Genomic DNA, 12,150 nt, shown 5'->3' with positions numbered 1-12,150 from the left:
TAAATACACCCTTTCTTCCCCCAAATTCCTTTTAATCATGTTGTTTCATCACAACAATAGTAACCCTAAGACAGTAAGTTTATGAATTAAAACTATAAACTGAAATGACACGAAAAAACATATTTGTAATTCATCTATATGGTACAACTTTTGTGTTCAGAATAAATAACTGATACAACTCAGGAAAAAAAGTGATCCCTAGTCATCAGGGAAATGCAAATTAAATCTGCTGTGAGATACTAGCTCACTCCAGGTAGATTGGCTATAATCAAAATAACTGACAACAAATGTGGCAGAGGTTGTAGAGAATGAGGAACACGTATTCACTGCTGCTGGGTGTGAAAATTAATACAGTCATTATATAGAGCTTGTGTAAGTCCCTCAAAACATTTGAAATATCACATGACTCAGCTATTTTACTGAGCATATACCCAGAGATCCTGTACCCTACCATAGAGATATTGGCACCCCATGATTGCTGCTGGTTGATTCAATATGGCAAGGAGATGGAACCAATCTAGATGCCCATCAACAGATGAATGCATAATGCAAGTGTAGTGCATATACCAAATGAAATATTATTCATCCCTAGAAAAAATTAAATCACAAAATTTACAGGAAAGAGGATAGACTTAGAATATATACTGTTAAATAAGATCACCCAAACTCAGGGGAAAAACTACCTGTTCTTTCTTGTGTGTGGATCCTAGCCTATATAATGTATGCATGTACATATGTAGTTAAATATGTAGAGGTACAGTACAACATATAAGAAGAGTAATTTTAGAGAGACAAAATACTCCCTAGTGAATTCACATACATGCTGTACTTTGTGTGGGTCCTCTGAATGCTCATTTTCTCAACATGAAACACGGTTTTGATGTAAAACAGGTTTTTAACAAGCAATATCCACCTGTAACTCTGTGCTGACACCTTACTGGGAGCCCAAATTTGAAGTTATGTTTTTCATCTTTTAAATGTCCCTGTACAATGCACTTCTTGTAAGTGCTACCAACTTAGGGTGCATCATTCTTTAAACAATAAATCCAGTGATAAAGGCTTCCAAAGTATGCATAAATCATCATAATTGGGGGATTTTTGAAAATTCCAGGAAATGCTGACATACTGCCCCTGAATCCCCAAGACTAACACACCAGGAATTACCAGCACTGAAAAGTTTGCAGTGTTTGGTTTGGTTTTCATTTTATGTTTTAAGTCTAGAATGTGTTATTGTTAGTGAATGAATGTACTTTGCTTTAAAATTTAAAGTTGGAATAAAACGATTTTAGAGTTAGCAAAGGACTTGGATATTCCTGCCCTGAACAAGATATACAAAAAAATCTAATAAAAACACATGGGAAAGGGGGCTCAACATCATCAGTCTTCCTGGAATTGCAGATCAAAATGGCATTGATTCTTACCTCAGCTATTATGATCTCCAGCAAAAATCTACCTAGATCTTCAAAGGTGGCTGCTTACTGGGACCTCAGGGAACTTGGTGCTCAGGTTCATTCCAGCATTTGTAGCTTGGCTACCATCCTTGTAGTAGCCCTAATATGAGCTGCAGGTCTCCTCATGAACAACAGGGGGCGACAATAAACCACATCTTCAACAGGGAAAATCTCCTTGAGGAGTGACCCTATCTTGCAGCCTTGTTTCCATCCCAGGTCCAACAGACCTGGAGCTCCCTCACATAATCATTTCCTGTGTCTCTGAAACTCCCACTCTGCAAGGAGACCCTATGTAGTCCCCTCCCTCCTCTCATCATCCATGAGGAAAGACAGGAAGTTCACAGGGCAATCACCAAGGAGAGCAAAGACAACCCAGAAGGTCAGGGAGGGCAAAGGCAGACCTGAATCACATTCAGCCAGCACAGGAGCTGGGGGTGGAGGAGTCTCCTTGGTGCCCTCCATAAGAAACTGGAGCACAGGGTCCTCTTCCTAGGACACACAGGCCACCTCCTCCTGCACAGCAGAATATGAACCCCTGAGATAACATGTATTCCTTCATCAGACACCTGACTGGTGACACTAGTGATGACAGGTCTGGGCCCTCCACAGGCATCACTCAGCTGGACCTTTTCCTGCCCCTAGAGCAGACTGCCACTCCCTGCTGGGAATAAACCCCACCTTCCCTGAGCATTGATTCACAGGGCAGACCGGGCTCTTCTAGGTTTTAGGGTCTCAAGGAAATACACTCTTGTCTCTAGGAAGTTTAGGGACAAGGCCCTGGGGTGAGCTGCTGTTTTCTTGGGACACAGGACACTTCTCTTTAAACAATAAATCCAGTGGTAAAGGCTTCCAAAGTATGCATAAATCATCATAATTGGGGGATTTTTGAAAATTCCAGGAAATGCTGACATACTGCCCCTGAATCCCCAAGACTAACACACCAGGAATTACCAACACTGAAAAGTTTGCAGTGTTTGGTTTGGTTTTCATTTTATGTTTTAAGTCTAGAATGTGTTATTGTTAGTGAATGAATGTACTTTGCTTTAAAATTTAGATAGAAAAAAATCTATCATTATTAGAACCTTTGCATTTGGTAGAAATTTGAAATGTGAGTGTGTAACTCACATTTCTCAGGACACTTCTCAGCCTTTCGGCTCAAAGTATGTTCTAGAACACTGAACAACAAAGGAACAGAAGGGTGGGAGGCAGCACTCACAGAAGAACAGAGCAATGCATACTCATAGCCTCCACCCCCAGCCCATCTGACTCCAGGAAGTGCCCTCCTCTGGGAGGAGGCTGAGGTCTGGGAATAAAATCAGAGCAGACACCAGAGGAGCCCAGTTTGGCAGCAGTCTGAGAGACAAACCTCCTCTCCAGAGGAAGAGCCTAGCCCACAGCAGAAACTATGGAGCTCACCTCAGCCCCTCTCCACAAAGGACAGGTATCCTGGAGGGGACTTCTGCTCACAGGTGAGGAGACATTCCTCAGGAACAGTGAGTTGGGGAGCTCAGAGACTGGATGGGGTCTTCTGGGAGAGGGAAAGAGCCTGAGAAATGGCATCTGGCTCTGCTTGAAGCCTGAGACCATCAGGAGGCTCACAGTGGATGGTAATTGGGAAGTGGGGAAGAAAAACTCAGTTGCTCCCCATTGTAGATTTATCAGCACTGGTCACTGTATCCTGAAGACTCCAGTTGACAACTTCATCAGGGTGACTCTCCAAGTAAAACTCAAAAGGGCGAGTAAACGACATCATTATGTAGGACCCTGAGAAATTTGCAAATAAACCCCAGGCCCTAGGACACTTATTTGCTCACAGGTATTTGAGCCTGTTTGAGGTAGAGAGGTTTAAACCAAAATCCAACTAGTCCTCCTCAGAAAGACCTGCTACTATTGGGCAGGAAGATAGAGCAGCAAGGACATCTAGAAGGTGGGTCCAGGGGTTGACAAGCACTTGAGAAGAAACAGAGCAGGGAAAGGTCAGAAAATTAAGGCACAGAGTCTTTTAGAGGAGGAGATCAGACAAGACATGCTACATTCACCACAGATTCTGAGTATAAGTAGGGATCTGAGGGCAGTGAGGGGTGAGCTGTGTAGACACTATGATGCCAGTTTCATAAAGTAGAAAGATTCAGGGGTACTGATGAATGGGGGTGATGCTGCTGACCTCCCCTCAACAGGACACACACACCAAGGCTGAGAGTTAAACACTCACATTTCAAAGTTCTACCAAAAGCAAAAGTCCTAATAATGATAGATTTTTTTCTCTCTTCCCTCTTAGTCTCTCTTTTAACCTCCTGGAACTCTCCCACCAATGCCTAATACATCACTCTTGAAGCAGTTCCACCCATTGTTGCTGTTGGGAATGACGTTCTTCTAGTTGTCCACAGTCTGCCCTTGCAGTTCACTCGCTTTTACTGGTACGAGGAAAATAACTCTGTGAAGCACGTGATAGCCACAATTACTCTTCAACCAACTTTAATAGTACCTGAGCCTCAATACCGTGATAAAATGACAATGTACGAAAATGGATCCCTGCTCATCAGGAATGTCAGTAAGGATGACACAAGAGGCTACAAAGCAACGATGACAAATCTATACTCTGTTGATACGAATCTCTCCGTGGACTTTCAAGTATACTGTGAGTAATTCTCTGTAACCTCTGGGTCATGGGTGGAACTAATCCTACCTCACATATATGGCTGTCATTCCTGGATGACTCTGTGTTATGGTCCCCACATTGTGATACAAACATTTAGTTAAGGACACACAGTGGAGAAAAACGGCAGTAAATCAGGATGCCTCACTTGAATCCACCCTCAGAGAAGAGGTGGTGAGGTAACTGAGCTCAGGCATGTTAGACTCTTCCCAGGGTCTTAGATGCTCACCATGAACATGGCCTTGAGAAAGACCCTTCAGGACTCAGGCAGGGCCTAGCTGAAGAAACCATGAGAATCTCACCCCTAAATAGCTTTGCTCAAGAACTCCATGCCAGCCTGGTCCAGCAATGCTGAGAAGCTTGTAGACTGGGCTGGAATTTGATCTCCTATTGGATCTGACAGGACAATGATGGATTGTAGACTGGGAGCCTGCTGACAGTCAGCCTCTGAGAGCCATGTCTGAGGTAGGTCACCTGGGCATCTCTTCCTGAGACTCAGTGTGCTCAGCATAGGTGGAGAGGTAGGAAAGGCAGTCAGCCAGCTCTTCTGATGGTCTTCTGAGACCTCCCAGGAAGGTCACGATCCCTAAAGAGATAGAAGGAAAAGTGTACAAATGACAGCTCCTTGTCTCTGGGGGTCCCGCCTAAGGATTATTTCCTGCAGGCAAACACTAATAGACACTGCTTGGTGGAAGGTCAGGTTGTTGTTGACATTTAAGGTTAACTTGCAGGCATGGCAATGATCATTTACCATGTGTCCTATTATAGGGGAACTGAGACAGGAAACACAGTCACTGAGTCAGGGTCCAATAGGTTGTGGATAGCACAAGCTATCTGTCCACAGCCACATCTCCAGCCTCCCCAACATGGAAATAGTACTAGGTACCTTCACTCTTCTAGGTCATTTTGTGGAATCAGGACTCTCTTCTTCATGTGAATCAACATCAAACACCTGACAAGAATGGCCCACCTGTGACCCAGCCTGACCTAAATGTCAGCAGATCCTGGGCTGTGTGAGATCTCTGACAGGCTGTCATGTTTCTCAGGGAAGCTCAATTGGAAGACTAATCATGACCTGTCTGTAGGACAGCCCTGAACAGCAAAGGCTGGGAGGGCTCTGGTCTACACTCAGTAGGGGAGGTCAGTGCAGCTGGAGGGACTCAAACCTTGTGTCTCAAGGCAGGCAATGGGTCCTTCAGGACCAGGAGATAAAATGAGGTCTCTGATTTTAAGTCTTGAGTCTGACCATCACCAAACACTGCAGCTCAGTTCTCTCATGAGAAAGTCTTTTCTTCTCCCATACACAGCACAGGAGGCCCCATTATCTCTAAGCACTCAGCCACTCCATCTGCCTTTAATTTGCTTCCTGCCTGATTCTTTAAGGATCTGGGTTGCCTGAAAGTTAAGAGACTGTCTCTGATTGTAAGAGACCTTTGCAAGAATCAGAGGTACCACACAGGGCAATCATCTCTCTGTGGTTAGCACAGCACCACTAGCCAAGCCCAACATCACAACCAACAATTCCAATCCCATGGAGCGTGAGGACTCAGTAGCATTAATGTGTGAGCCTGAGACTCAGAATACAGCCTACCTGTGGAGGATAAATGATCAAAGCCTCTCAGAAGAGGACAGACTGAAGCTGTCTGAGGACAACAGGACTCTTACTTTACTCAGTGTTGTAAGGACTTATGGTGATATTTTAATTGTACTGAAATGTGATTTTATTTGTATGTTAATAAATAAAGTTGGGTGGGGGTCAGAGCTAATAGCAAGCCATAGCAGTAGGTATGAAGTAGGTGGAAGAGGTAGATAGTGTGAGTTTGAGGCCAGCTGGGTCTACATAGCAAGTTCTAAGCAAGCTAGAACTGTACAGTGAGACCCTGTCTCAAAAATGATCAGTACTGAGTATTAGAGTGGCAGGCTGTGGTCAGTACTGTGCCTCTTGACTTCTCTGTAGTATTTAATCCATATCCATGGGGCAAGAAATACAAATTTTTCTACAAACAGAAATTCTTCAGTTAGGGATTTCTCCCAGTCCTGAGGTATAGACTTTAACATCTTTAAGATTAGCTATGCCATCTTAACCCCATGACAAATTACTTAATAAAAAATAGACAGAAGTCTATTTCATAAAAGAGGGACCTGACTGTTCACACTCACAGAAAGTGGGAGCAAGAATTCCCACAAAAATCATTGGGAAATATATTACCCCCACCATGAGATTTCTGGACAGGTGGGTTAAAGAGGCTCCCAGTGTGGAATCTACACAAATACCCTGAGTCAGGGTCACTGTGAGTGATCTTGATGGAGTAAGATTCAGCTCTCTTCTTGCGGACCATATCTTCAATCCAAAGATGTGATCTTGCAGAGGGCCACTTCATTCTATGGACTCTGGGAGCTGTCTGAGATCTCTGAAGGTGACAGACTCTCAGCTGGCCCCATCCCTTGTTTATCCATAGATACAGTGACTAAACCCTCCATCCAAGTCAACAAAACCATAGAAAAAGACCTGGTCTCTGTGTTCCTGAAGTGCCCGTCAATTGACATTGATAACTCCATCAGTTGGTTCTTCAAAGGCCAGAGTCTGAGGATCATGAATAGGATGACACTGACCCAGAACAAAAGCATCCTCCAAATATTTCCTGCCAGCAGGGAGGATTCAGGGGACTATCAGTGTGAGGTATCCAATCCACTCGATTCCAAGATGAGTGACCCATTCCAGCTGGATGTAATAGGTGAGTGATCTCTGTTCCCCTCTTAATCCATAGTGTTGGAGGTGGGGGCAGTTTCTTTATCAACAGAGTGCAGAATGTATAAAAGTCACAAGGAGAAAAACATGGTTCAAGTTACAAAAAGAGCCAGCTTGATGATGGAGGCATGTTAATCTCATGATAACACACCAAGCAAGATGAGCACAGTGCTGCATGCCTTTAACCCAGCACACCAGAGGCAGAGACAGTTGGACCCTGGATATTCAAACACAAAAGCACAGTAGCCCTGTCTCACATTCCCATAGCTTCACATGATTGCCTTGATGAAATTGATGGAATTCAAGGATTGGAAGGAAAAGTTAGAACTAACCTAGACACTCGAGGTGAAAAGGACACTTGCTAAGATCCTCACACTTCATCTCACCCAATCAGTCTTCCGCCAGCAAGGTGGGAAGGTGTTTATCAGCTGTAGGAGTTTCCTGGTAGAAATTTCCTGATCACTTAGGCATACTTTCGTATCTTCTGCAAATAGGGAAAGTTTGACTTCTTCCTTTCCAATTTGTATCCCCCTGATATTATATTGTTGTCTTATTGCTCTACTTAGAACTTTGAGTACTTACTATACTGAATAAATATGGAGAGAGGAGAGAGCCTTGTCTTCTTCCTGATTTTAGTGGAATTGCTTTGTGTTCTCACCATTTAATTTGATGTTGGCTGTCAGATTGCTGTAAATTGCCTGTATTACATTTAAGAAACTTCCATGTATTCCTGATCACCCCAAGACCTTTGTCATGAAGGGGTGTTGGATTTTATCAAAGACTTTTTCAGCATCTAATGAGATGTGGATTTTTCTTTCAGTTTGATATATATGTGGATTACATTGATAAATTTTTGTATTTTTTTAATTTCAAATTTTTTAATTATTATTTTATTTTACAATATGATTTAATTCTACATATCAGCCATGGATTCCCTTGTTCTCCCCCCTCCAGCCCCCCTCCGTTTCCCCCCAGTCCACCCCTCATTCCCATCTTCTCCAGGGCAAAGACTCCCCCACAGACTGAGATCAACCTGGTAGACTCAGTCCAGGCAGGTCCAGTCCCCTCCTCCCAGGCTGTGCCAAGCATCCCTGCATAAGCCCCAGGTTTCAAACAGCCAACTCATGCACTGAGCACAGGACCCGGTCCTACTGCCTGGGGGCCTCCCAAACAGATTAAGCCAATCAACTGTCTCACCTATTCAGAGGGCCTGATCCAGTTGGGGGCCCCTCAGCCACTGGTTCATAGTTCATGTGTTTCCATTCATTTGGCGATTTGTGCCTGTGCTTTATCCAACCTTGGTCTCAACAATTCTCACTCATAAACCCTCCTCTTTCTCGCCAACTGGACTCCCGGAGCTCCACCCAGGGCCTGGCCGTGGATCTCTGCATCCAGTTCCCTCAGTCATTGGATGGGGTTTCTAGCACGACAATTAGGGTGTTTGGCCATCCTACCCCCAGAGTAGGTCAATTCGGGCTGTCTCTCGACCATTGCCAGCAGTCTGTTGTGGGAGCATCTTTGTGGATTTCTGTGGGCCTCTCTAGCACTTTGCTTCTTCCTATTCTCATGTGGTCTTCATTTACCATGGTCTCCTATTCCTTGTTCTCCCTCTCTGTTCTTTTTTTTTTAATTTTTTATTTTTATTTTGCAATACAATTCAGTTCTACATATCAGCCACAGATTCCCCCGTTCTCCCCCTCCCACCCCCCTCACCTTCCCTCCAACCCACTCCCCATTCTCACCTCCTCCAGGGCAAAGCCTTCCCCGTGGACTGAGATAAACCTGGTAGACTCAGTCCAGGTAGGTCCAGTCCCCTCCTCCCAGGCCGAGCCAAGCGATCCTGCATAGGCCCCAGGTTTCAAACAGCCGACTCATGTAATGAGCACAGGACCTGGTCCCACTGCCTGGATGCCTCCCAAACAGATCAAGCCAATCAACTGTCTCACCCATTCAGAGGGCCTGATCCAGTGTGGACCCCTCAGCCATTGGTTCATAGTTCATGTGTTTCCATTCGTTTGGCTATTTGTCCCTGTGCTTTATCCAACCTTGGTCCCAACAATTCTCGCTCATATAAACCCTCCTCATTCTCGCTAATTGGACTCCCAGAGATCCACCTGGAGCCTAGCCATGGATCTCTGCATCCAGATCCCTCAGTAGTTGGATGGGGTTTCTAGCACGACAATTAGGGTGTTTGGCCATCCCATCACCAGAGTACGTTAGTTCGGGCTGTATCTCGACCATTGCCAGCAGTCTGTTGTGGGGGTATCTTTGTGGATTTCTGTGGGCCTCTCTAGCACTTTGCTTCTTCCTATTCTCATGTCTTCATTGACCATGGTCTCCTATTCCTTGTTCTCCCTCTCTGTTCTTGATCCAGCTGGGATCTCCCGCTCCCCCAAGCTCTCTTTCCCTAAACCCTCGCCCTTCATTACCAGCACTCATGACCAGGCTGTTCATGTAGATCTCTTCCATTTCTCCATCATTGGGCAATTCCCGTGTCTTTCTTGGGGTCCTGTTTTCCAGGTGGCCTCCTTGGTGTTGTGAGTAGCAGTCCAGTCATCCTTGTTCCACATCTAGTATCCTGCTATGAGTGAGTACATACCATGTTTGTCTTTCTGAGTCTGGGTTACCTCACTCAGGATGATTTCCTCCAGATCCATCCATTTGCCTGCAAATTTCATGCTGTCATTGTTTTTCTCTGTTGAGTAGTATTCCATTGTGTATATCTACCACATTTTGTTTATCCATTCTTCAGTTGAAGGGCATCTAGGTTGTTTCCAGGTTCTGGCTATTACAAACAATGCTGATATGAATATAGCTGAGCAAGTGCCCTTGTGGTATGATTGAGCATTCTTTGGGTATATGCCCAAGAGTGGTATAGCTGGATCTTGGGGGAGATTGATTCCCAAATTTCTAAGAAAGTGCCATATTGATTTCCAAAGTGGTTGTACAAGCTTGCATTCCCACCAGCAGTGGAGGAGAGTTCCCCTAGCTCCACATCCTCTCCAGCATAAGGTGTCTTCAGTGTTTTTGATCTTAGCCATTCTGACAGGCGTAAGGTGGTATCTCAGAGTTGTTTTGATTTGCATTTCCCTGATGATTAGGGATGTTGAGCAATTCCTTAAATGTCTTTCAGCCATTTGAGTTTCCTCTGTTGAGAATTCTCTGTTTAGTTCTATAGTCCATTTCTTAATTGGACTGTTGGGTATTTTGATGTCTAATTTCTTGAGTCCCTATATATTCTGGATATCAGTCCTCTGTCAGATGTGGGGTTGGTGAAGACCTTTTCCCATTCTGTAGGCTGTCACTTTGCCTTGTTGATGGTATCCTTTGCTCTACAAAAGCTTCTCAGTTTCAAGAGGTCCCATTGATTGATTGTTTCTCCCAGTGTCTGAGCTACTGGTGTTATATTTAGGAAGTGATCTCCTATGCCAATGCGTTCAAAACTACTTCCTACTTTCTCTTCTAGCAGGTTCAGAGTAGCTGGATTTATATTGAGGTCTTTGATCCACTTAGACTTAAGTTTTGTGCACAGTGACAGATATGGATCTATTTGCAGCCTTCTACACATTGATATCCAGTTATGCCATCACCATTTGTTGAAGATGCTTTCTTTTTTCCATTGTACACTTTTGGCTTCTTTGTCAAAAATTGTATGTTCATTGGTGTGCAGATTAATGTCAGGGTCTTCAATATGATTCCATTGGTCCACATGTCGGTTTTTATGCCAGTACCAAACTGTTTTTATTACTGTAGCTCTATAGTAGAGCTTGAAGTCAGGGATTGTGATGCCTCCAGAGGTTGTTTTATTGTACAGGATTCTTTTTGCTATCCTGGGTTTTTTGTTTTTCCATATGAAGTTGAGTATTTTTCTTTCCAGGTCTGTGAAGAATTGTGTTGGTATTTTGATTGGGATTGAATTGAATCTGTAGATTGCTTTTGGTAAGATTGCCATTTTTACTATGTTAATCCTACCTATCCATCAGCATGGGAGATCTTTCCATTTTCTGAGATCTTCTTCAATTTCTTTTTTCAGGGACTTAAAGATCTTGTCATATAGGTCCTTCACTTGCTTGGTTAGTGTTACCCCAAGGTATTTTATATCATTTGTGGCTACAGTAAAGGGTGATGTATCTCTGATTTCCTTCTCAGCCTGTTTGTCAATTGTATATAGGAGGGCTACTGATTTTTTTTGGTTGATCTTGTATCCTTCTATGTTGCTGAAGGTGTTTATAAGCTGTATCAGTTCCTTGGATGAAGCTTTGGGGTCACTCAAGTATACTATCATGTCATCTGCAAATAGGGAAAGCTTGACTTCTTCCTTTCCAATTTGTATCCCCTTAATCTCCTTATGTTGTCTTATTGCTCTGGCTAGAACTTCAAGTACTATATTGAATAAATATGGGGAGAGTGGACAGCCTTGCCTCGTTCCTGATTTTAGTGGAATTGCTTTGAGTTTCTCTCCATTTAATTTGATGTTGGCTGTTGGCTTGCTGTAAATTGCCTTTATCATGTTTAGGTATGTTCCCTGTATTCCTGATCAATCCAAGACCTTTATCATGAAGGGGTGTTGGATTTTGTCAAATGCCTTTTCTGCATCTAGTGAGATGATCATGTGGTTTTTTTCTTTCAGTTTGTTTATATGGTGTATTACATTGATGGACTTTCGTATGTTGAACCACCCTTGCATCCTTGGGATGAAGCCTACTTGATCATGGTGGATAATTGTTTTGATGTGTTCTTGGAGTCTGTTTGCCAGTATTTTATTGAGTATTTTTGCATCAATGTTCATGAGGGAGATCGGTCTGTAGTTCTCTTTCTTTGTTGTATCCTTGTTTGGTTTAGGAATCAGGGTAATTGTAGCCTCATAGAAGGAGTTTGGTAATGTTCCTTCTGTTTCTATTGTGTGGAACAACTTAAAGAGTATTGGTATTAACTCTTCTTTGAAGATCTGGTAGAATTCTTTGCTGAAACCATCTGGTCCTGGGCTTTTATTGGTTGGGAGACTTTTAATGCCTGTTTCTATTTTGTTAGGGGTTATTGGACTATTTAAATAGTTTATCTGGTCTTGATTTAACTTAGGTATGTAGTACCTATCCAGAAAATTATCCATTTCTTTTAGATTTTCCAGTTTTGTGGAGTAAAGGTTTTTGAAGTATGACCTGATGATTCTCTGGATTTCCTCAATGTCTGTTGTTATGTCCCCCTTTTCATTTCTGATTTTGTTAATTTGCATGCTCTCTCTCTGTCTTTTGGTTAGTTTGGATAAGGGCTTATCTATCTTGTTGATTTGCTCA

The 12,150-nt window shown here is 43.3% G+C and overlaps 1 protein-coding gene across 1 annotated transcript in view; it reads left to right on the top strand.

The window, feature by feature from the left end:
* The first annotated feature begins 2,856 nt into the window (after window positions 1–2,856).
* Window positions 2,857–12,150, top strand: part of LOC128124091 (carcinoembryonic antigen-related cell adhesion molecule 8-like) — a 63,616-nt gene continuing 54,322 nt past the window's right edge. Inside the window, 4 exon segments of the mRNA XM_052760317.1 lie at window positions 2,857–2,920; window positions 3,730–4,093; window positions 5,590–5,798; window positions 6,567–6,842. Of these exon segments, the coding sequence (XP_052616277.1) occupies window positions 2,857–2,920; window positions 3,730–4,093; window positions 5,590–5,798; window positions 6,567–6,842 (913 nt within the window).

The sequence above is a fragment of the Peromyscus californicus genome, unplaced genomic scaffold (genome assembly GCF_007827085.1).
Source record: "Peromyscus californicus insignis strain IS unplaced genomic scaffold, ASM782708v3 Scaffold_4__1_contigs__length_199733344, whole genome shotgun sequence".
Lineage (NCBI taxonomy): Eukaryota > Metazoa > Chordata > Mammalia > Rodentia > Cricetidae > Peromyscus > Peromyscus californicus.
This window is presented reverse-complemented; position numbering and strand designations above follow the sequence as displayed.